General features: G+C 38.2%; 1 protein-coding gene across 1 annotated transcript in view; it reads left to right on the top strand.

Moving 5' to 3' along the window:
* The first annotated feature begins 1,322 nt into the window (after positions 1-1,322).
* Positions 1,323-25,036, top strand: part of Acss3 (acyl-CoA synthetase short chain family member 3) — a 193,712-nt gene continuing 169,998 nt past the window's right edge. Inside the window, exon 1 of the mRNA XM_021174594.3 lies at positions 1,323-1,753. Coding sequence (XP_021030253.1) covers positions 1,458-1,753 — 296 coding nt within the window. The 5' untranslated portion in view covers positions 1,323-1,457. The remainder of the gene's footprint in view (positions 1,754-25,036) is intronic.

Here is a 25,036-nt window from a genome sequence, read left to right as displayed (position 1 = left end):
AATTTGGAGTCCATGAAATTTGTATGTCAGAGGGCATCATTGAGGAGAAACAAGGGGGTTAGAGATGGAAAGGATTTTGATTTAGGCGATGGCAGTCTTCTTCTAAGAAAGTTGGGAGGAATAAAACATGCTCTGGTTGGGTAGGAAAAGTATGGAGTCTTGCTGCTTAGTTAAGGAAAATAGCTGAGGGGGGTTACTTAAAAGTTATTTTTCTCTGGTCTTGGATTAGATTCATGCCTGCAAAGTTTAGCCTTTATCTCCGCATCATTTTCTGCCTGCAGGATCATTTGTTTACTGCTTTCTAATTTATGGTTCTTTACAGGGTCCAGGGCATTCCACCATTTCTCACCTAAGACTTGACAATACATTATTTTTACACTTAAAACTTCAAATATTATGACGCTAAAACAGAGTGGGCTTGGCACGATATTAAAGCAAAAGATTGTGACTTTCATTGAATTGTGAGAGAAGGCAGGTCCTGTAGAAAGGCGAAGCCAGGCAGGGAAACACACCTGTGTGTTTTAAATTTTCTCAGCTTCATCTTTCTTAAGAGTCATTTTATCTTTTTATTTGTTTGAGAATAGCCTTCTGAGACTTAATCCACACATTACACAATTCACCCTCTCGAGGGGTACGTACACTACAGTGAATTCTAGTTTCTTCAGGGTTATATGGTATGGTTACTCCAAAGAAATCTCACAACCGTGTGTTCTTTCAAAGAGAGTCAGAATAACTCCAAAGGGGTCATTAGAAGGGAGGAAAGGTTCCAAGTCCTAAATACTGTGGAATGGACAGGCAGGTGCCTCCTGGTCTCAGTTCGCTGTTGTCGCTAGTGGCCAGGCGTGTCAATCACTCCTGGAAACACGCCCTCCCCCCTGCTGGGTAACCCTCCTTCCACACCTCCTCTAGGCTGCCAGGAAATCCTGGAGCAAATGATGTCCCGGAGCTGCTTGTGGTTTTAGTAAGTAGGGTTTGAGTTGAATTTTAAACAAAGAAATAAATGTGTAAAAGAAAATGATATCCCAGAGCCTCACTATAATGTCCAAGTTATGTGCTTTTGCTTTAGGAAAGAGACGCACACTTTATTTTAAATAAGTCATTGGGCCCTTTGGGCTTTTTCTAGGAGTCTTTGTGTGTATCTAAGTCCTATAAACACTCTGTCAAATGACAAGTGACTGTCATGGGCTGAAAATGCGTGTAAGAGTTGAATTTAGGGGTGACGCAACTCAACCGCTATAAACTCCTGCCCACTTTCCCCAGGCCTCCGTTCCAGCCTGTTGCTTTCTTGCTGACTCCAGGTCGGATTTTCTCGCGGACTTCAGTTTGACTTCCAAACTTCGGGGCTAGGGGCTCACCTCTTGATTAGCCCCGCCTCCTGCAGGCTCCCCCTCGGGGGCATTGCCACAGCTGTTGGGACTGCAAACTGCTCGGGCTGCAGCTAGGGACAGAGAGAAAGTATGAAGCCATCCTGGTTGCAATGTCGCAAAGTCACAGGCGCCGGGACGCTTGGGGCACCTCTGCCAGGATCTCCTTCAGTAAGAGGAGCCGCTGTGACCCGAAGGGCTTTGGTGGCCGGGTTTGGGGGCAGGGGTTGCAGGGCTCTGACCACCGGCAGTGGTGGCGAGTACAAGACCCACTTCGCAGCCTCTGTGGCTGACCCCGAGAGATTCTGGGGTAAAGCTGCTGAGCAGATCAGTTGGTACAAGCCCTGGACCAAAACTCTAGAGAGCAGATACCCGCCTTCCACAAGTTGGTGAGTTGGTGTCTTAGTCATTTCCATTATCTCCTAACTTCTTAGATGCCAAGGCTGGAAGGTCTGGGACCAGGGATCTAAAGTTCTAAGAATGAAAAGAAAATCAAAATGTACGATGCCTTCAGCTATTGCTTGTTTGTTGGTTTCATTCTCATAGCTGTCCTACATTCTCCTTCTGAAGTTCTTGGTTATCTAGGGTGATCCCGGTGCCACAGAGGTTTACTTGCCAAGGCCCTGCTTGGCAGTGGGGATGATGTTGAGTGACCAAAACAAAGGCTTAGGAAAACAAAGGTTTGCCTTGCCTGGACTCTGCTGACTGGAAGAGGAGATCCTGTGTAAACAGAGTATGTAATAGACTAGGGAATTATGGAGGGAGAAAGGGGGAAGGGCTGAAGTAAAAGGTAACTGAGCAAGCCCTGGAAAGATTAGATCTCATCATTTCAAAGCTGAAGTGATCTTAGTATCAAAGTTCAAGAGGATACCAGACAGCCTGAAGTAACGGACACTGTAACTGTGTTATCTGGAGAAGTGAGAGAAAGGAGTTGGGGTAAATGGAGAATTAGATAGTGTGCCAGGTACCAGAGGCTTGTGCATATGAAACCCAAGGATTGCCTAGGGGCTGATAGAGGCCAGGTGACCCATGGAGTCTCCGTAGGAAGAAAGCTTTCATCTTGACGTTTCAATTATAAATTCTTTCAAACATTGCTTTTATATTCAAAGGAGAAGACATTGTAGAAAAGTGTCTTTAGGCTACTGAGAGAGTGAGGCCCACAGACATGGAGTTTCTGGGTGCCTAGCCCTTTAAGGATATGGCTTCTCCCATCTGCTAGTTATTAGGAAATATTATCTGTAAAATTTGAAAAAAAGAGCTTCTTAGCAGATGAGGGCAATGCATTGGTCAAGCTGCCCTCTGTCTGTTCCGGTGATGACTTTGTTCTCAGAGCAGAGCATCTGTAATGAGAGTGAGAGGAGTCTGTTCTGCGCCTTCATCCTGCCTTGTTCCCTTTGGGTTTTGTTTGTGGGAATGTTTTCATGGTGATTCTTTCAAATGTGAATATACCCTTCCCCCACCCCCGACAGACACAATTTCATTTCTTATTCTAGTAGTATATGATCCATTCACTTTTGTGTGGTGACAGCAAACTAGGCAGTAAGTATATAGCCATGGGTGAGTAACAGCGTTTGCTCTCTGGAACACATTGCCTGTGACTTAATCTCCATGGTTTTATTTTTTTTTTCTTCTTTAAAATCAAGTCATTCGTTTGAGGATTAGCTGATTAAAGAAACAAGACTGGGTGACCCTGTGGATTAGACTGTAATTGTTATTACAGAAAAAGCTAACTTTTAATTTTTCATTTTGCAATCATGGTAGGAACAGGAAGCTTTTTTATTGCCCTTCGTATGACAACAGAGATTGTCACCTGAGGTTGTTCTCAACGCTCAGTATAATCTGTAATAATCTTATGTGGCCACCTTTACCACAAAACCAATATGCAAAGATTTCAGGTAAAAGGTCACTGGGGGCTGGTGAGCTTGGCTCAGTTGGTAGAGGTTAGGTTCTTGATGCCAGTATTGACAGCTTAAGTTCAGTCCTGGGGACACTCGGGGCAGGAGAGGAGAACAGACTTCCAAAAGTTTTTTTCTTTTCTTCTTCTTCTTTTTTTTTTTTTTTTTTTTTTAATGGGAGGGGATATCTGTATCCACACACACACTAAATAAATAAACAAAGTTAACAATTTTACAAAGAGGTCACTGGGATACTGTCACTGAAACCTGAAGATAGTCAAATACGTCTTGGACAATGGCAGTGACAGAAGAGAGAGTGAACTTGAGTCCATAGGCCCAGCATGGGTCAGTGAAGGTCCAAGAAACAACAAAGAAAGAAAAATTAATGCCCATGGCAGAAGGTGACTTAGGACACATCAGCTCCTTCCAAAGGCTTGTTTTTCTTCTTTAAACTCAAACTTTTAGTGGAAATTTTAAAAGTTGTGCAAGTAACATACTGCTTTTAACAAGAACTTTTGAAAATTTGTATGTAAATCATTTCAATCCATGGTAGATCACTAGCATTTGCTAATGTTGAACCTGAATTATTCATCTTTTTACTCTTAGGGTCACGATCTCTCTTACCTCTCTCCTGCCATCCTAGAAGATCAAAATGATTAATACAAGTTTTTAGTCTCATTAAGTTCAGAGGTTTCATTCAGTGTTCCTGAAGTCATTTGGTTGGCGTGGCAAAGTTGAAGTGGACAGAGATGGGGGAGCAAAGTTCCATTTCATTCAGTAGATGGCTTCCTTTTGAGTTACTGCTATTATTATACTGTATTGTTATATAATTTGTGGATATTCCTGTTTGGTTAGTGATTACCAATAGGGCCAAACACTAAGAAAGGCAAATGTTCTTCACCGTCCTAAGTATCTCTGTGCCTAGAGTAGAGATAGCATGCGTTTTTAAAGACAATAGTCCAATAGCAGCATTTTAGGCAAGAGGAGTTTCATTGCTGTATTTGAGTAGTAAGTGAGTGTAACCACGAGCTGATGTGCCTACTTTCTCAAGCAGAACAGGGGGATTGCTTATGGGCAACTTCAGGTTTCCAGTTGTGGCGGGGGCATACTTTGGCTCAGTGTCTGATTTCTGAGTACTCACCTCCAGCTTCGTGTGTTCTCTTTCAGTAAAAGCCCATCTTGTCATTTTACTAATCATGAGATTTTTCTCAGAATGTGTGGGTCTATCAAAGCACTTAACACACATGGCACAAAGTCTCCGAATATCTCACATGCACAGGCACACAAACATGGGATATAAGTTTTGAGGATGTCATGTACGTTTTGCCACATAAGAAGCTCACGGAAACTCATCTCTAGCTCTTTGCTCTGAGATCACTGAACAGGGAAGGCCAGCATTAAACCGGTGGTTTAAAGTTGCCAAAACAAACAAAGAAACAAAGAAACCAACCAAAACCAACCAACCAAACAACCAAACAACCAAACAAACAAAAAGCTTTGCTCATAGCATGGTCACGCCTTCTTGATACTTTGCTTTCTGGGTAATAATGTCTCTATTTGGGGCATTTTAATCAGAAGGGGAGCAACTGGAAATTCTAGTAATGTCTTTAATCTTGGAACACAATAGTTGGCATTCTGGGTCCTTTTTCTCTGAGGATTAGACATTCTTTTGCCTGTCCTGAAATTGAAATGCCACTGCCCCACTCTCCACTATTAGGCAATTTAGTTCTTTATTCAGATTGTAGTTTAGGTTCTGAGCTATCGAGATTGATTCTTCTCTATAGAAGCATCGGAATTCAATTTTATCTCAGATTTATTTAAATGATGCTCAGTGTTAAGATTCTCAGTTTCTGGGGGGCTGATGCAATGACTTAGTGGGTATAGGCACCTAACACCAAATATGGGAAACAGTTCAACTCCTGGAATCCATCTGTTGGGAGGATAGAATCAATTCTGCAAAGTTGTCTTCTGGCCTCTACAGGTATACCTTTAGCGTGTTCCAAACTCAATAAATAGATAAATAAATAAATAAATAAATAAATAAATAAATAAATACGAGTCTCAGATATTGAATAAGAATCAAGTGTGTATCTTTATAAATTGAAAAGTATTATAAATGAAAAAAGGGTATATAAACCAAATACATATTATTAAAAACTGAAAGAGACTAATTTAGATTACTAGAAAATTATTTAATTTAGATTAACATTCCCCTAGTGGAAATCATGTGGTTTGAAGAAGTACAAGGTGTTCATTTCCTGCTTGGTTTTAATGTACAATACATTAATCCTGCTAAGTCTTAAATTGGCTCAGAAGACTTTAAGGATACCAAGCTCTTATTCACTGTGTCTTCACTATAGAGAAAACGACTGGAGAGGTCATAAAAGGATTCAAGATGGTACATCAAGGACATCATTACAAAACGATAATGGGGTGGACTGGGTGTAACTGTCATACAGAGAGCAGGGCAGATATTTTTATGAGCTAGTGTGTGCCAAGAAGGATTTAAAGAAAAAAAAATACTAGTCTTGGAATTCTAGATCTTGAAGTAGAACTCTGAAAGTTAGCAGGACATTTTTGTGTGACAAACAGCACAGCATGGTAAATCCCTAGAGATAAGAAATACTTAAGGCCCTTGGAAGTTAGTTAACAGTGCACCATGGATTTTACAGTTTTCTTTTTTTTTCTTTCTTTTTTTTTTTTTTCCTGAGTCAGCCATGCTGGCTTATTGAAGGCAGTTGCATAATGGCTTCAAAAATTCTGGAGTAGCATCGAGCAAGGGCATTTACAGCTTCATAAGCTCTGGGTCATAATCCTGGGGAGGTCTGCGTATAACTGTGACTGCTTGAGGTGATGTTTTATTTATTTATGTTTGTGTGTGTTTATTAATGTGTCCTTTCATAATATTGTACAAGCACATTATGCCCTTTGATTATTATAGTCCTCTCTCTACCGTCTCTTATTCTTACCCTACTCCATCAGTTCCCATTTTCCCCACCAAGTCACTATCCCACTTTCATAGTTTCAATTTTATTTTACAAATCTTGTTTTGTGACCCATTGTATTTAGCCAAGACACACATATGAAGCTATCTATCAGAGCTTAAGTAACTCCAGAGGCTACCTCTATGAAGACGATGATCTCTTCCTTGCCTTCCTATACTCTTCATGCCATGACTTCACAGGTGGGACAGAGTCCCATGAGCCAGTCCCTCCTTCATGTATGATGGAATGTTTATTCGCTGCCTCCGACATTGTACACACCAACAGGTCAGTTGTGAGTTCGTGAGTGCTGTGGCCCATATCTCACTCATAAGACAGCATTTCTTTACACTCTTGTCTATCCTTGGCCTCTTTTTGTTCTTCCATTATGGTTCTGAAATCTTGAAGGTGCTGGTGGTGGTAGTAGTGGTGGTGGTGGTGGTGGTGGTGGTGGTGGTGGTGATGGTGATGGTAGCGGTGCTGTGTGGCTGTGTGTGTTTCAAATTGTAATTATCATATAAATATTTGGCTATTTTATCTGAAATTAAACATTTTAAAACATTTTGCAAAGAGCTCTGTGTCTGAGTTTCTTTTTTTGTTGTTGTTTTTTTTATTTTGTTTGTTTGGTTTTTTTTTTTTGTTGTTGTTGTTTTTTGAGACAGGGTTTCTCTGTATAGCTCTGGCTGTCCTGGAACTCACTTTGTAGACCAGGCTGGCCTCGAACTCAGAAATCTACCTGCCTCTGCTTCCTGAGTGCTGGGATTAAAGGCGTGCACCACCATGCCCAGCTTGTCTGAATTCCTCTTATAAACACCACTAAACCCTGCCCTTAAGAAAGAGAGGGAGAGAGACTGGGGTTAGAGGATGGGCAGGAGAGGGGGAGGGAGAAAGGTGAGAAGGAGAACGGTTTCTGTATGGTAATATTTGTCTAACCCCCTTGACTACTGTTTCCACCTCTGTTGCCTCATGTTCTGCTTGTTCTGCTCATTGGCTTTGACCAGGGTAAGCACTTTCTTCTAAAGTAGAGAAGCTCTAGTGCCGTGTTATGCTTAAGGCTAAAGAGATAAAAACATTCTCGGTCACACTTGACTTTATGTTTCCGTAGTTCTTGTGTAGGTGTAGAGTACAGAGCTTAGAGCTACTGGAGGAGCCTTAACCTGGAGTGGTGGACCCAGTGAAGCCAGGCATAAGCAGGAGGAATGAGAACAGGAGCCTCAGAAACATTAAATGAAAGGGCAGGGGGCTTGGGAGGGAACTTCGCTGAAGGGAATGAGATACCATAACAAGGGGAACTGAATCATGCATCATCGAGGTTTAGGAGTTGATTGGGGAATGAAAGACAATTGCCTGAAAACTATGAGATAACGTAATCTGGAATTTTGGATTTGAGTAAAAGTTGAAAAGTGGTGATATTTTAACTAGTGAAGGAGGTATGGGGAGAAAGGGGGTCAAGGGGCAGGGAGGGAGGGACTGAGTGATTGACAGGGGAGGAGTAGAACAGGATGGGAGGGGGCAGGGAAAGGCCACATGTAAGGATTAAACTTTGTGAAGAAATCCAAGACATAAAAATGACTGTCATGGGACTGGATGGAACTTGTTCAAGAACATGTCATTAAAGAAAGGAGTGTCCTTTAATGTTATGAAGAATAAAGAAGGGATGAATTTCTCTTTTAAATGGGAAAGTCTATAGTGTTCAAGTACTCTAGTCCTGTTTTAAGACTATCGGATTGGAAGATATTTAATTCTTACTCAAAAGTACTTTGTGATGTTTAATCAGGCGATGGCCACAGAGAGAGAGAACCGTGCCAAGGATAGAGAAGTGTGTTGTAGAGTGACCTGCTGGCAGGCAGAAAATTTCTGTGGACTTATTTGACAGTGACAAGATGGAGAGGCAGAAAAACAGCTCATTGAAGTTCCAGTGTCAAGTGAAAGTTGACTTGTTCACTAGCTATCTTTTTCTTCTGTCCTCTTTTGGGGACATGTGTGCTTCAAGGTTGAAGTGAAGAAACGAGGAAGGAAAGGAATTTTGTTTATTTGGAAACTCATTGCTTCAGAGCTCAGTGATTTTGCAAGCTGGACATTTTGTGCTTTGTGTTTTGTTCTTTTTGGTGCTGGAAGTTCTTGGAAGAAACAAGATAGCAAAATCTAGATGATGAAATTCAGAGCTACTTAGGTTTTATTTATTTATTTATTATTTTATTATACCCTGTAATGATTCAAATGAGCCTGACAGCAATTCATTATGATCCTGGCAGACAAGATAAGGAAATAGTTTTTTTTTTTTAATTATTTTTAATGCATGCTCTTTAAGTCATGGACTCTACAAGATAGGTTTGCATGTGTTTCCATTATTGTTTTACTGGGTGCGACAGAGTTAGTCATGCTCATGTGCTTTGCACACAGGAGGAGTGGAAGCCAATCTTCCCAAGAGGCCATACAGCCAGTTAGAGTAGGGCAAAGATGGTTAGTTATAATATAACTTCAGTGGTCCTGGATCAGAGCCCAGAATCTTGGTCTACAAATACCTAGGCAACTGTTTCAGAAGCTGGGTGCCAAATCTTGAATCATTTCAAGGAGGATTTGGACAGAAAAATTGTTCTAAATTGAAAGAGAATAAAGAGACCTGAACTACTTGTGAAAGGTAATTCAGAATTGGATATAGTTTGTTTTAATTGACATTTTTTTTAAAGGACAATTAAAGACCCTGAACTGGAATTGAGGATTATGCTGTCATATGTCAGTGTGAGTTTCCTCGATTTGATGGTTAGATGGTGGCTCTCCAGGGGACCCTTGTTTGTACTGATTAGGAGGTAATTTATTCTGGAGTCATTTGGCATTGTGTCAGAAACTTGTTGGGAAGCAAGCTTTCCTGTGCTTGCAACTTTTCTGTGAATTTGAGTTTATTGCAAAGCAAAGAGAAAATAATATGATACTAGGCAGTGATTTGTTCTCTATAATGAACTGGCTGTTTGTTAAAACAAATCTGATTACCATTAAAGTATTTGGAACATTCAGTCACTTATTGTATGTTTTAAATATAGGATTATATAAAATGTTGCTCCTATTTATCAATTTGTATTTCCCTTTCACATTATATGTCTTTATCATGTGCAGAATTTTCTGATTTATACACAGATTGCAGAATGAATAAGCCTAATTAGCATAAACACTATTTCTCATAGGTCTTGTGTGTGTGTGTGTGTGTGTGTGTGTGTGTGTGTCTTAGGACGACCTGACATCTATGTTTCAGTAGTACTCAAGGAAATAATATATTCAGATGTTGTCAAAGTCATCTTCAATTCTAGTTTGAAATAAAAGTTTTGTCTGAGGGTGAGACACGGGGCCCCTCCTGACAAGCTTTAAATTAAGCAGATTTATTCATAACACCTGTACAGGTGTACTTAAATTTTCAAATGAACCATCTTTACAGATATAAATATGTTTTAAGAAGGCACATGGTCAGCATGAAATATCACCTGTTAGAAATAGTGTCCCTCAAATAACCTCATCAGGGAAAGACCAATTTTAAAAGATGGGCCTTATTTTGTATTCTGAAGGTCAGGAGCTTGGTGCTGTGCAGGATCTAATTTTCTCAGCCTGTCACACTACTGAACCTTCAGGACAGAACACGGTGAACTACAGGAATGCTGCGATTACATAAGCAAGGATGGATTGCCTGGCAAATAGCACAATCAATGAACAATGGAAATTCAATCAGCTGGGACAGATCAACTCCCAGGTGTGGGGAGAAAATCTGAACTCTTAGTGCCTCCTTCATGGGACCTTACTTTGCCTTTGTTCCAGCCCTTGTTAGACAAGGGAGTGGGAGAGGGCGAGGGGGAGGGCGAGGGGGAGGTGGAGGGGGAGGGGGAGGGAGAGGGAGAGAGAAAAAAGAGAGAGGAAAGACCGAGAGGGGAGAGGGAGAGAGAGGACAGAGAGGAGAGAAAGAGGGGAAGAGGGAGAGAGAAACAGAGACAGAGAAAAAGAGAGAGGAAAGAGAGAGACAGAGAAAGCAAAGGAGAGGGAGAGAGGCAGAGAGAAGAAAGGGGAGGGAGAGAGACACACAGAAAGACAGAGAGGGGAGGGAGGGAGGGAGGGAGGGAAGGACTGAGGAAGAGAGAGGAGAAAGGAGAGAGAGGAGAGACAGAGAATAGGGATGGAGAGAGAGAGAGAGAGAGAGAGAGAGAGAGAGAGAGAGAGAGAGAGAGAGAGAGAGAGGGAGAGGGAGAGAGGAGAAAGAGAGAAGAAGACAGAGTGGAAGAGGGACAGAGACAGAGAAAGACAGAGAGAGAAGAAAGCAAGAGAGGAGGGAGAGAGACAGAGAGAGGAGAGAGAGGGAAGAGAGAAGAGGTGGAGAGGGAGAGGAGGAGAGGGAGAGAGAGAGAGAGAGAGAGAGAGAGAGAGAGAGAGAGAGAGAGATGCAGTGGTTAGAGTTACTTGCTTCATTTTTTTTTGGAGTCATTTAACAGAAGAGATCTTTGCTTTCCCTATCGTGAGTCAGTGCAGGAGAAGTTCTGGAGGCCAATGAATCTTTACAATATATATAAATATATATCTGTGCACACTAAACTCTGTAAATTACAGTGGTAAGAACATATATATGTAGAACTCAAATCCTTTATCTAAATCACAGAGCAAAAGATTGTTATTTCAAGGGTGCTAATTATATTTGCTTTTTCTGCTATTGTTGCTGAATGAGGTCCGTGGTGGTGGATAAAAAGAAGTTACTATTTTAATAATAATTATTTTTTTTAAAAAAACCCTATAATACAAGAGCTCTGGGTGTGAAAGAATCAGTTGAAGAAAAAGAAAAACAAATATAAACAAACAAACAAACAAAGCCAAAAACATAAGGACTTTCAAACACTAAGCTAGAGAGGGGTAGAGTATAATTTTATGTCTTTTAGGTAAGTAACCAAGCTACCTAAAACTGTAAGCTTTGGATAATAGAATTACCTTCTGTTCAGGTTTGGCTATTAGGATAATAACACTTCCAATATATATATATATATCTGCTAATATTTAAAAGGAATATTGAGAAGTGAAAAATAAAGGATTCTCAGTCTCTCTTGTTGATCTATATGGATACTTGTAAAAGTTAACTAAGATGGAATGATAACACTTTTCATTGTTGAGGAGACATAAAATCTGTATTATTGATCATTTGCTAAATAACATTGTGCTAATGAATGCATAGACACTGAGAACTAAGTCAACATTTTACCTAATGTCATTTTATGTTTTATCTATCTTCTCTCATTTTTGACTCTCAATTGAGAGCTAAACTAAATTTTCTGACTCTTCATTTAATCAAAATGAGATGAAGGTAGGCAGTCACATCAATGGGGAAATCTCAGATACCCTAACTTTGATAGCTAGCACAAAATAAAAGTAAAGGTTATTCAGTGTTTTAGAATTTGTGATCTAGAATCCTGGATCTGTTTGCTCAACCTTGCCTTGTCCCAAATAAATATGAAATGGGAAAATTGTAAATCGCATCTGGGATATACCTCAATGTTTGGTGTCTTCCCCTCTCATGTGTTCTCTACCTTAGGCTCCACAGAGTGGAGGGAAAGGTTGGGTATCTCTGGACAAGTGTGATTGTGTGCTAAGCTTTGTATAATGTAGTAAATGGAATAAGACTTGTCGCTTGAGTGTGAAGAATGTCATTGCTACAACTTTAAGCCTTGTGGCTAACCAAGCAGGCAGCACTGAGTAAATGTAGATTGCCTAGCAACATTGAATAGAATACAGTGCATTGGGAAATCCTCTCCGAACCACAATGTGGTAGCACGAATGACAGACAAATATTTTTGTAAGCTACTGAGATTCTAAAAGTTTTATTATGATACAAATCATCTCATTATAGTTGGTTAAGAGGAAATAATTTAGAGGATGGTTGCCATTATTAAGTATTTTAATGAACACAGACAGGGTTAAAACAAACCAGCCGACCTTTGTTATAGCCACATAGTCGCAAGACACTTTTCTGAGTACTTTAACTTGTTGAATATTACCACAACCATATGATGTAAAAACAGTGTTTTGCCTATGGAAATGGAGGTACAGACATTGTCAGGAGTCTGACAATGTCCAAAACTCTCAAGTAGATGACAAACCTAGATTTGAATCTAACCTATTTTTGTTCTAAATACACTGTATTGCTTCTATAACAATTTCAATTAATTTTAGTATTTCTTTCTTCTTGTATCTGTTCTCCTCTGAAACATATAATACTAATTTATTTATGTATATAAAGACTAGTGGCATAAGATAAATAAAAATATCTGGATTTATATCTCAGAAATATTTGATAAATTTCGTACTAGCTATGCAACAATATTTGCACTGTGATAAAACAAGCTGTATTTTACTGTGCCAAACATACAGAACAGTAGGGAGGGAGCTTTAAATCAGCTGACAATTACTGTTTCCTGAGCAGGAGAATACAGTATTAATCTTCATCCTAAGAATTCCCCATTAGTTTCTGGCTTAAGGAAAATCTATAATGACCACATTATTCATCATGTGCAGTATGCTTCAGTGTTATATTTTATGAGAAGATGGTGAAAAATAGCTTAATTAATTCATCTAAGTATGAATATTTGAAAAATTTTTTCAAACACTCACTAAAATGTTAGGACTCACAGTATGTTTGTAGTTATTAAAGTTGTTGGTTTGGTTTACCTTTGAATACATTTATATGTAGTAGTCCTTCTTGCCACCCCCATAACTCTTTGTCCTGATACATACTTTCTTCTGCATATACAAGAGGCAAGATTCAAGTCAAACAGACCATGATAAGTGGCATGCTTAGTAGAGTACAGAGATATATTTCTCAGGAGTCTTTACAATCAATATATTTTTAGCTTATGTCTATCTATCCATCTATCTCTCCACCCATGTATCTATCTATCTACCTACCTATCTGCCTGTTTGCATATCTATGTATCTATACATCTGTGTATATATGAATCTATCATATCTATCTACCTATCTCTCTCTCTCTCTATCTATCTATCTATCTATCTATCTATCTATCTATCTATCTATCTATCTATCTACCTATACATCTCTATCTTTTATCTGCCAACCTGTCTAACATATCTATCTACAATCTATACATCTGTGTATCTATGTACCTGTCTATCATATCTATCTATCTATCTATCTATCTATCTATCTATCTATCTATCTATCTATCTATCAATTTATTATCTGCCTATCTGTCTATCATATCTGCTATCTATCTATCTATCTATCTATCTATCTATCTATCTATCTATCTTCTATTTACTATCTATCTACCCATCTATCCATATATCATATCATCATACCTATCTTTCTACAATCTACTTATCTATCTATCTATCTATCTATCTATCTATCTATCTATCTATCTATCTCTATCTATCTATCTATCTATCTATCTATCTATCTATCCATCCATCTATCATCTATCTATTTATCTGTCTATCATCTGTTTCTTTCCATCTCTGTCATCCATATATCTCTATCTTTCTATTTATCTATCTATATTCCCTCTCTCTCTAAAAAATGATAGTGTAGCCTCTATCACTTTTATGTTATTCAATAAAAATTGTGGCAGTTTAGGGGAAATGAATGATCTAAAAAAAGATGAGATGCTTCATTTCAATATGTTAAGGATGATCCAAAATGTGAAGTAGGTTGCTGGAGTCCATGATTTATTGAAAAGGAAATGCATATGCAATTATTCTTTACTTTGTGACTGAGTCACCCCTTTCTTCTGTACTGGTGTGCTACCTCTCAATCATGACAATCATCATACCATAATTACAACAACAAACAATAGCAAACGTAGCAATTATTGAGCTCATGTTTTGATCAGCCTTCTTGCTAAGCCTGTCCCTTTGTTTTCTTAGAGCTGACTCACATGTTCTCTTCCATTTTATTTCCTTCCAGTCTGACTAATAATTTTTAACCTAAAATCTTCACCAGTTATTTCCTAAAAAATATACTAATCTTGTTATCCTCTGTGCTAGTTAGGCAAAAAAAAAATGCTTATTGAATTCATCTTTATTTAATCGTAGACATCTGCTGTATATATGCTCATGCCCTTCTGTGCTTTTCTCATACCAATAATTAAAAAAAAATCAATGCCAGGTAATAGAATGGGAGATTCAGATTCAAGTCTCTCTCTCTCTCTCTTTCTCTCTCTCTCTCTCTCTCTCTCTCTATATATATATATATATATATATATATACATATATATATGTGTGTGTGTGTGTGTGTGTGTGTGTGTGTGAGAGAGAGAGAGAGAGAGACAGAGAGAGAGACAGAGAGAGAGACAGAGAGAGACAGAGAGAGAGACAGAGAGAGAGACAGAGAGAGAGAGAGAGAGATTTAAACATATATTTAAATCAACACTGCAGATTGTTCAGGGTACATCAGTTGATAAGATTTTAATATGCCTATATGCATATTTACCTTCTTTATCATTTCAGGCATCTGAGCTCCAATGTAAGTTACACTCTGATAGTATTTGAATCTTTCATTCACGTAATTTTCACATGGCCTATAAACCCTCTCTAAAGGCATCTAAGTATAAAAGTTCTTCATGGGTTTAAGCTTTGTTCTCAGTCAAGTGGCTCACTTTTTACCTACCTGAATCTTAAGGTAGAGGGTCTTTTACAGCCAACAAGTATTTATGTTCATCAAGACCAAATGTGCCTACTACCTAAGGCAGTCTCTCTTGTTTGTGTTACATAGAAGAAAAAATGAATATGCAGTAAGAAAGTAGGCTGGAACAACATGGTTCTCTACCTGTGGGTCACATCTCCCTTTTAAGCTATCATGCATACCAAATATTTACATTATGATTCAAAACAGAAGGAGAATTACAGGTATAAAGTAGCAACAGAATAATTTTGTGGATGAAGGCCACTACAACAAGAGGGTTATTATATTAAGTGGCTGCAGCATTAGGAAGGTTGAGAACTACTGCTATAGTGTAATAGAATAAAAAGATTTGAAAGTTCAGAGCTAGGTTGATATTAAGTTAATAGATCACTTTATTATAGAAAAAGTATTAAATGATTTAAAATGGTCTAATGGCTCACACATTTAATCTTTGTACTACAGAGGTTGAGGCAGGAGGATGTTCACACATTTAAGACCACCCTGTATTAGAATGTGTGGCATTGTCTCAAGAACCAAACACTAAAAAAGAAAAAGAATTAAAAATGTTAGTTTTATAAATTTTAGAATATCTTTGAAATTACTGTATATTGTTAATTGTCTTATAGTTAGAGAAATAAACACTACTTTCATGTATAGAGACTAGATTTTAGAAAGATATCAAGTTTTTAATTTGTTTTTGTAGTTTTTAAAATTCTGCACCTTAACATCTCCATGTGTCTATGGTAAACACTTCATTATCTCTAAAATATGTCTAATATGTTATTAATAGTAAGTCTATAATTATAGGTTAGATTTTAAAAGTTGTAATTATAGAGTTATTAGGTACAATGTGATAAGTCTTTCTTTACCTAAGTTTTCTTTGTTTATAAAATTCTTAGTTTAAATTTTATAATTAATGAAAATAAATTAATGAGAATATTATGTTTTCTTATTAAATACCTAATTATTCCAAAGGGCCATACTTTCTGGAAATAATAATATTCTTCAATAAAATTCTCTTCAACTAGTGCTTCTCAACTTTTTTAATGCTCTGACCCTTTAGTAGAGTTCCTCATGTTGTGGTGACACCCAGCATAAAATTATTTTCATTGCTACTTCATAACTCTAATTTTGCTACTTTTATTAACCTTAATGTAAATATTTGTGGTTTTTGATGTTCTTAGCCAACCCATATATAAGCATTATTCACTTCCAAAGGGGTCATGATTCACAGGATGAGAATCTCTGAATACTTGTAAACAAGTGTGTGTTGTTTTGAGTGTGTATTAAAATACCATAGGATTCAAAACATATAATACTAAATCAATAATATATCCTATAGTTGTTTATTTTTTCAATACCAAATGATGTTAAAAAAAAAAGTTCAGGATATTTACTTAACTGGCTAATGTTCTCAGCCTATAGACAGCAGATCTAGGCTGCAAACTCACACTTGTTAGATTCTAAGGTGCACCAGGTTCACTTCTTGTCACACTTGACCTGGGTAATCCTTCTTTATTTATTTTTAATTTATTATAAATAAATGCCATAACTTTAAAAATAAGTCATATGCACATGTACCTGTATGCATACACAAATTTGTATTTATATTTGTGTAATATTTATGGGCTTAACATATTCATGAAAGTATATTTCTTGGCTCTGTAGTTTACTAATTCTTTAATTCATTTCCCCCTTCCTTTATCCTTTTCCTTTCGTAAGTTAGTCATTCATCAAATATTTATCAAGCACCTTTACAAGCCAGGTAGTATCCCAGGTGCAGGATTAAAGGCCAGATAAAGTATAAATTGGGAAAACAATCTAATATATTAGAGAAAAAGTATTTTGTTTATAACAAGGCAGCAAAACAGATGAGCTATTTAATAAGGTAGGACTATTATAGGTGATAGGGACTATCTAGTTATTAACTTGTGAAATTATACATAATGAAGTCCATTTTGTTTTATAACCAGCTCTTGTCTGAATTGCCTTTGACAGTTGAAGTATGAATACTATAAACCGATTCTATTCTGGCAGACAGTGGCTGCTTTCCATCTAATGGGCCCTTCAGGAAATAAAAGAATCAAGTCATTTTCATTTTATCCTTCTGGGGAGTCTCTATTTTTTAGGTGGAGGTGGTAAGAAGTGGGAGGGTGAGAAGATAGGTAGCAAAAAGAGAGAATAAAGGGAAATAATGCCCTTGATTAACACCAGCTGGATAATGATCTCTTGGAGAATTAAGTGGGCTGCACTGTATTCAGGTTTCAAAGTATTCCCTGCTAATGGGAAGTGTTTCATTTATGAATGTGGCCTATGGAAGGTTAGTAAAGATGTAGCAAAGAGTCCTGTCTGGCATTATTATCTGATGATTTCAGGATGAAACTAGGGAAAAACGGGGCAGGATACATTCTTTTCTATTTGTCTTAGTAATTTAAATTATAACCAATAATTGATCCAGTTATCTGTGTAACTTTGCATGTTATGTTTCTGTCTATGTGGAAGGTACTTATATTGAGATGTGGAGTTTGAATGGAAATATGGGATTTAATTAAAAGAGGAGAAATTTTATAAACATAATTTCTTAGGTTTTACTGCTTAGATTTGACTTAATTTATATTGACATTGCATAACTCAGAAATAATCATGGCTGAAGTTTATATCCTTGCATTTTATTCAACCATAACTTTAATATTATTTTAAAATTTAAGTCGACAATCTCAAGAAATATAAAAATGGTAGAAAATACACTGTTTCCACGTAAAATATGATTGCTTTATTAACTATCATCTATCAATCATCTATCTATCTATCTATGTATCTATGTATCTATCTACCTATCTACCTATCTATCTATTTATGTATCTACATTCTATATTCTATCTATAGACTATGTGTATGATGTGTGTATGTACGTGTGTTTCTTATAATTCTATTTAGTCTTTTCATTTGCCTTTTAAGATTTTATCTTGAAGTAGCTGTAGACTAACAAGAAATCTCAGAAATTGTAGAGATTGGATGATTGTACCACCACCCAACTTCTTTCACTTGTAATCTTTTGGTAACTATAGCCATAAGACATTTAAAGCCCAAAGAGATTTTGGGGTGAAACTACTCATTTTTACACATTTCCTGAAGATGTTCCCAATTTTACATGAATTCACATTTTCTCTTGTGTGTTTAATGTTTATTTTAAGATGTGGTACTTGAAATGTTAGCTAGAACAATAAGAAAACAAAAAGAGATCAAGGGGATACAAATTGGTAAAGAAGGAATAAAGGTATCACTATTTGCAGATGATATGATAGTATAAATAAGTGATCCCAAAAATTCTCCAGAGAACTTCTCCAATTGATAAACGACTTCATCAAAGTAGCTAGATATAAAGTAAACTCAAATAAATCAGTAGTCTTCCTTTATACAGATGATAAACTGGCTGAGAAAGAAATTAGGGAAACAAATCCATTCACACTAGGCACAAACAATATAAAATATCTTGGGGTAACTCTAACCAAACAAGTGAAAGACCTGTATGACAATAACTTCAAGTATTTCAAGAAAGAAATCGAAGAAGATCTCAGAAAATGGAGAGATCTCCCATGCTCATGGATTGGCAGAATTAACATAGTAAAAATGGCCGTCCTACCAAAGGCAATCAATAGATTCAATGCAATACCCATCAAAATCCCAACATAATTCTTCAAAGACATGGGAAGAGCAATTCTCAAATTCATCTGGAAAGGCCAAAAACCCAGAATAGTGAAAATACTTCTTAACAACAAAAGAAGAGCTGGGGGAATCAACATCCCTGACCTCAGACTTTACTACAGAGCAATAGTGATAAAAACTGCATCATATTGGTACAGAGACAGACACACTGATCAATGGAATAGAATCAAAGACACAGAAATAAAACCATACATTTATGGACACTTGATCTTTTACAAAGAAGCCAAAGATAAATAATGGAAAAAAGAAAGCATCTTCAATAAATGGTGTTGGTACAACTGATTGTCTGTATGTAGACCCATATTTGTCACCTTGTACAAAACTTAAGTCTAAGTAAATCAAGAACCTCAACATAAAACCAGATACACTGAATCTAATAGAAGAGAAAGTGGGAAAGAGACTTGAACTCATTGGCACAAGGGGAAATTTTCTATACAGAACTCTCGTAGCTCATGCCCTAAGGTCAAGAATTGATAAATGGGACCTCATGAAACTGAAAAGTTTCTGTTAGGCTAAGGACATGTCAATAAGACAAATCAGCAACCTACGTACTGAGAAAAAAATCTTCACTAGCCCCACATCAGATAGAGGGCCAATATCCAAAATATATAAAGAACTAAAGAAGTTCAAAAACAAACAAACAAAAAATGAACAACCCAATAAAAAAATGGGGTATAGAACTAAACTGAGAATTCACAACTGAGGAATCTCGAATGGCTGAGAAGCACCTAAAGAAATGTTCAAAGTCCTTATTGATCAGAGAAATGCATATCAAAATGACCCTGATATTCCATCTTGCACCAATCAGAATGGCTAAGATCAAATCCTCAGGTGACAACACATGTTGGAGAGGATGTGGAGAAAGAGGAACACTTCCATTGCTTGTGGGATTGCAAATTGGTACAAACACTCCGGAAATCAACCTGGAGGTTCCTCAGAAAATTGGAAATAGATCTAATGAAAGACACAGAGATACCATTCTTGGGAATATACCCTAAAGATGACCCACCATGCCACAGGGGCAAGTGTTCCACTATGTTCATAGTGGCCCTATTTGTGATAGCCAGAAGCTGAAAACAACCCAGATGTCCCATGACAGAAGAATGAATACAGAAAATGTGGTTCATTTACACAATGGAATACTACTCAGCTATTAAGAAAAAATGCATCCTGAATTATATAGGCAAATGGATAGAATTAGAAAATATCATGCTGAGTGAGGTAACTCAGACCCAAAAGGACATGCATGATATGTACTCACTAAGTGGATATTAGCCAAAAAAAAAAAAAAAAAAAAAAAAAAAAAACCAGAATACTCAGGATACAGTCCACAGAACTCATAAAGCTCAACAAGCTGAATGGCCCAAGTGAGGACACCTCAGTCCCACTTGGGAGAGAGAAGAAAACTATCACAAGTGGGGAGGGAGGAGTAGGGAGGGACCTGGGAGGGAAAGTGGACTGGGAGGGAGTGGAGGGGAAGAGGAGAACATGATCTGGTATTGGGTTAGGGAAAAGAACTTAAGCCCTGAGGGGCAGCAGAAAGAAGGAAAACAGGCAACCTAGGAAGCAAAGAGGTTGGGGAGCCCTCCAGTATGCACCAGAGACCTGGGAGGTGAGAGACTCTCAGGACTCAAAGGGAGGGACCTTAAATGAAATGTCTGGCAGTATAGGAAGGGAACTTATAGAGTCCACCTCTAGCAGGAAGACAAAGCATCAAGTGAGGGATGGGGTTGCCATCCTACAGTTGCAACTATGACCTATAATTGTTCCTGTCTGAAAGAATTACAGGGATGGAAATGGAGAAGAGCCTGGGGAAAAGAAGGTCCAGCAACAGGCCCAAAATGGGATCCAGCTCAAGGGGAGGTCTCAAGGCCTGACACTATTACTGAAACCATGGAGAGCTCACACAATGGGATCTATCATGACTGACCTCTGAAAGACCCAAGAAGCAGTTGAAAGAATCAGATGCATGTATTAGCACCCAACCAATGGACAGAAGCAGCTGACCCCTGTTGTTGAATTTGGGAAGACTAAAAGAAGTTGAGGAGAAGGGCAATCCTATAGGAGGACCAACAGTCTCTATTAATCTGGACCCCAAGATCTCTCAAACATTGGACCATCAATCAGGCAGCATGTACCAACTGACATGAGGCCCCCAACAAAATATAGTAGAGGACTGCCGAGTCTGTGTTCATCCAGAGTTTATGCACCTAACCCTCAAGAGACTGGAGGCCCCAGAGAGTTTAGAGGTCAGGTGGGGTGGGGGGTGTGGATATCTCAGTGGAGACAGAGGGGAATGGAGGAGGTATGGGATGCGGAATAGTAGGAAGGTGGATGAGATGGGGGGGTGGATAAAACATGGAGTAAAAAAATTTAATTAATAAAAAAATGTAGGTTTTATGTATGATTGGTTCTCCAGAATTATTATAATTATATAGTTCTCATTATCTGACATCTATTCTTTCCTCTTCTAGTTAATTTTTCTTTTTTTCTTGAATTTTTTTATTGACATTTCAAATGTTGTCCCCTTTCCTGGTTTCCTCCCCAGAGAACCCCTATCCCAACTCCCTTCCCTCTGCTTCTATGAGGGTGTTCCCCCACCTACCAACCTGCCTCCTTGCCCTCACATTCTCCTACACTGGGGCATTGAGCCTTCACAGGACCAAGGGCCTCTTCTTCCATTGATGCCCTACAAGGCCATCCTCTGTTACATATGTGGCTGGAGCCATGGGTCCCTCTATGTATACTCTTTGGTTGGTGGTTTAGTCCCTGGGAGCTCTGGGGGGGGTGTTGGTTGGTTGGTATTGTGTTCTTCCTATGGGAAGGTTTCCTTGTTGCAAACCCATTGGGGACCCTGGGCTCAGTCCAATGGTTGGCTGTGAGCATCCACCTCTGTATTTGTCAGGCTCTGGCAGAGCCTCTCAGGAAAACAGGTATAGCAAGCTCCTATCAGGAAGCATCCACAATAGTGTTTGCGTTTGGAGGCAATATTGGATGAATCTACAGATAAGGCAGTCTCAGGATGGCCTTTCCTTCAGTCTCTGCTCCACATGTATCAGTGAGTGCTTACCATGTGTGTTCTTTTGTGATTGTGCTACCTCATGCAGGATGATATTTTCTAGTTCCATCCAGGCAAGGGTTTGATGAAGATACCCCATTTAGGACTGAATGCTGCAAAGTCACTTTCTGCACCTTGTCAATATATGGGTCTCTGTGTTAATTCCCTTCCAGTGCAAAACTAACTTCCTCTGATATGAGCCGAGTACAGCACTATGGGCATAGCAATATGCCATTTTTGCAGTAGTCTTTATTGCTGTTGTTGCTATGTTCTTTTGGCAGAATAACAGTATTATGTTCTCCCCCAAGCCAAGAATTATCTAATCACAGGTTCTTGAGCAGTGTCAAAGGTGGGTTTCATCCCATGCAGTGGCTGTGACCTCCAATGTAAACAACAACAAAGTAAACAAACAAACAAACAAACTCCTCCAGCCCCCCAAAACAATTTGGTCATCCTATAACCTTTGTGCAACTATTGCAACAGTATGTCTGGTATGCAAGTTACTGTTATAAATGCGAGTACAAATAGGGTTTATAGTTAAGAATATTGATTATCTTTCCCCTTCTGGTAGTGTGCAGAATGCCTTCTAGGGGCACAAATGCTGATCACTAGCAGTGAAACTTCTATTTAGGAATCAGTTCGATTTCTCTGTGTTTTATGGCTTGGTGAGTGTTGTCTTCCACAATAGGCCTATAGTCTCAGATTGTTGAGAGAGATCAATAACTTTCTCAGTAACCTGTGACATATAGGGGTTCCATTGGCCAATGGCCCAACAAGTTGTAACCCCCTTCTGACAGTGAAGGTTTTACTCTGTGGTTTAAGATGGCTAGTTGGGACATTATCTCCTTTTTCATGTGGTGACTTTATTTGAATTCCTAACATATATGTTTCTATTTTAAGGAAGCTTCTCAAGTAGGAATTTACCACAGGGCTTTTCAAATCGCCTTTAGTTTATTGCCCCTCCCTCCACATTCTCTCCTTTACCCGCCCACCCGCATTCAGACCAGCTCCTATTCTAGTTTTTCTTTATCTCTCCACAACACTATTTTATCTTTCTTTCCTTCCGAAATCCTCTTTTACCCCCTTATACTTTACTAGTTAACTAAATTCTGGAGTTATTCACATTGTAGCATACTATCAAAACCTTAAAAGCTAGCATTCACATGTAAGAGAAAACATGTGATATTTCCTTTGAAAGGGCTCTGGGTCACCTCACTCAGAATGAGTTCTTTTTCCTAGTTCTATCCATTTAGCTGAAAGTTCTATTTTCCTTTACAGTTATGTGAATGTACAATTTCATTATTGATTTATCTGTTTATGAACATCTAGGTTGCTTCTAATTTCAGGCCATTATTGATAATGCAGCAATAAGTGAGAATGTGCAAGGATCTTCATAGTAGGATGGAGAATCAGTTGTGACTATGTCCAAGAGTGGTATAGTGGGATCTTGAGGTAATTCAACTCCCAGATTCCTGTTAAACCTCCATATTGACTTCCATAATGACCATACCATACCAGTTCGCCCTTCTGTCAGTAAGGAATACATTTTTGCATTTCCTGCATTCTCTTTTACATGGGTTGTCATTTGTTTTATTGATCATGGCTGTTTTGAATGGGACAAGATTAGATTTTCAAGTAGTTCTAGTTTTCATTTCCCCCATGGTTCATGATGGTGAACATTTCTTTACCTATTTCTAAATGATTTGTGTTTCATGTCATGTGTTTTTTTGTTTGTTTGTTTGTTTGTTTGTTTTTTAGAACTTTTGGCTTAGTTCTCTACCCCTTTTTGAAATCTGTTGTTTGTTTTCTTGGTGTTTAGATACCAATTCCTATTAGATGTACTACTGGTAAAGACCTTTTCCCATTCTGTAGCCTGCAACCCATCTGGATATGACCTTTTTCAGTTTCATGAGGCCCCATTTATTAATTGTTAATCTTAGTGACTCGGCTATTGCTGTTATGTTCATAAAGTCTTTTCCTGTGCCAGTGAGTTCAAGGCTATCTCTCCATTTCTTCTATCAGATTAATAGTATCAAATCTTATTTTCAGGTCCTTGTTCCATTTGGAATTGAGTTTCTTACACAGTGGTAGGCATAGATTTACTTTCATTTTTCTACATACAGTCATCCAGTTTTACCAACACCATTTGTTGAAGATGCTGTCTTTTCTCCAGTGTATATTTTCACCTACTTTGAAAAATCAGTTGTATGTGGCAATGTGGAAACATTTTCTTGGTCTTCAATTTGATTCCATTAATAAATGTGCTTTTTTAAAAAATGCAAATACCATACTGTTTATATTACTATAGCTACATGTAATTTGACTTCAGCAATGGTGAAGCCTCTAGCAGTTCTTCTATTAAGGATGGCATACTGGCTGGTTTTGTGTGTCAACTTGTTACGAGCTAGAGTCATCAGTAAGAAAGGTACCTCAGTTGAAGAAATTCCTTCATAAGATCCAGTTGCAAGGCATTTTCTCAATTAGTGATCAGTGGGGAAAGGTCTGGCCTATTGTGGTTAGTGCCATCCCTGGGTTAATGGTCCTGGGTTTTATAAGAAGGCAGGTCAAGCAAGCAACGAGGAGCAAGCTAGTAAGCAGCACTCCTTCACTTCATGCCCTCCACATCACCTCTGGCCTCCAGGTTACTATCCTGAGTTCCATCAGTGATGAACAGCAATGTGGAAGTTTAAGCTAAATAAATGGTATCCTCCCCAACTTGGTTTTTGGTCACAGTGTTTTTTGGTCGAAGCAGTAAGAACCCTAACTAAGGGCCGGGCAGTGGTGGCACATATCTATAATCCCAGCATTTGGGAGGCAGAGGCAAGCAGATTTATGAGTTCCAGTGAACTCCGGGACAGCCAGGGCTACACAGAGAAACCCTGTCTCAAAAAACAAATCAATCAATCAAACAAACAAACAATCAAACAAAAGCCACCACCACCACCACCACCACCACCACCACCAAAAATCCTAACTAAGACAGATGGTTTTAGTTACCCTGGTATTGATGGTGGTTGTGGTGGTAGTGGTGGTGGTGGTGGTGGTGGTGGTGTGTGTATGTATGTATATGTGAATATGTGTGTGTGTCTGTTTCCATGTGAAGATGAAGAATTCTTTTTTAAATTTCTGTGAAGACTTGTGTAAGAATATTAATGGAGATTGCATTGAATCTCCATTTTTTCAATGCCTTCATTTTTCATTATAAAACTTTTTGATTTGCTTGGTTAGAATTATTCGGGGACTTTGTTTTTGAGGCAATTGCGAAAGTTACTGTTTATTTTTCTGATTTCTGTCTCAGTATATTTGTTTTCTATATATATAGGAAGTCTACTGATTTTTGTGTGTTAATGT

Source organism: Mus caroli, unplaced genomic scaffold (assembly GCF_978045245.1).
Source record: "Mus caroli unplaced genomic scaffold, Mus_caroli_1 scaffold_9, whole genome shotgun sequence".
Classification (NCBI taxonomy): Eukaryota; Metazoa; Chordata; class Mammalia; order Rodentia; family Muridae; genus Mus; species Mus caroli.
This window is presented reverse-complemented; position numbering and strand designations above follow the sequence as displayed.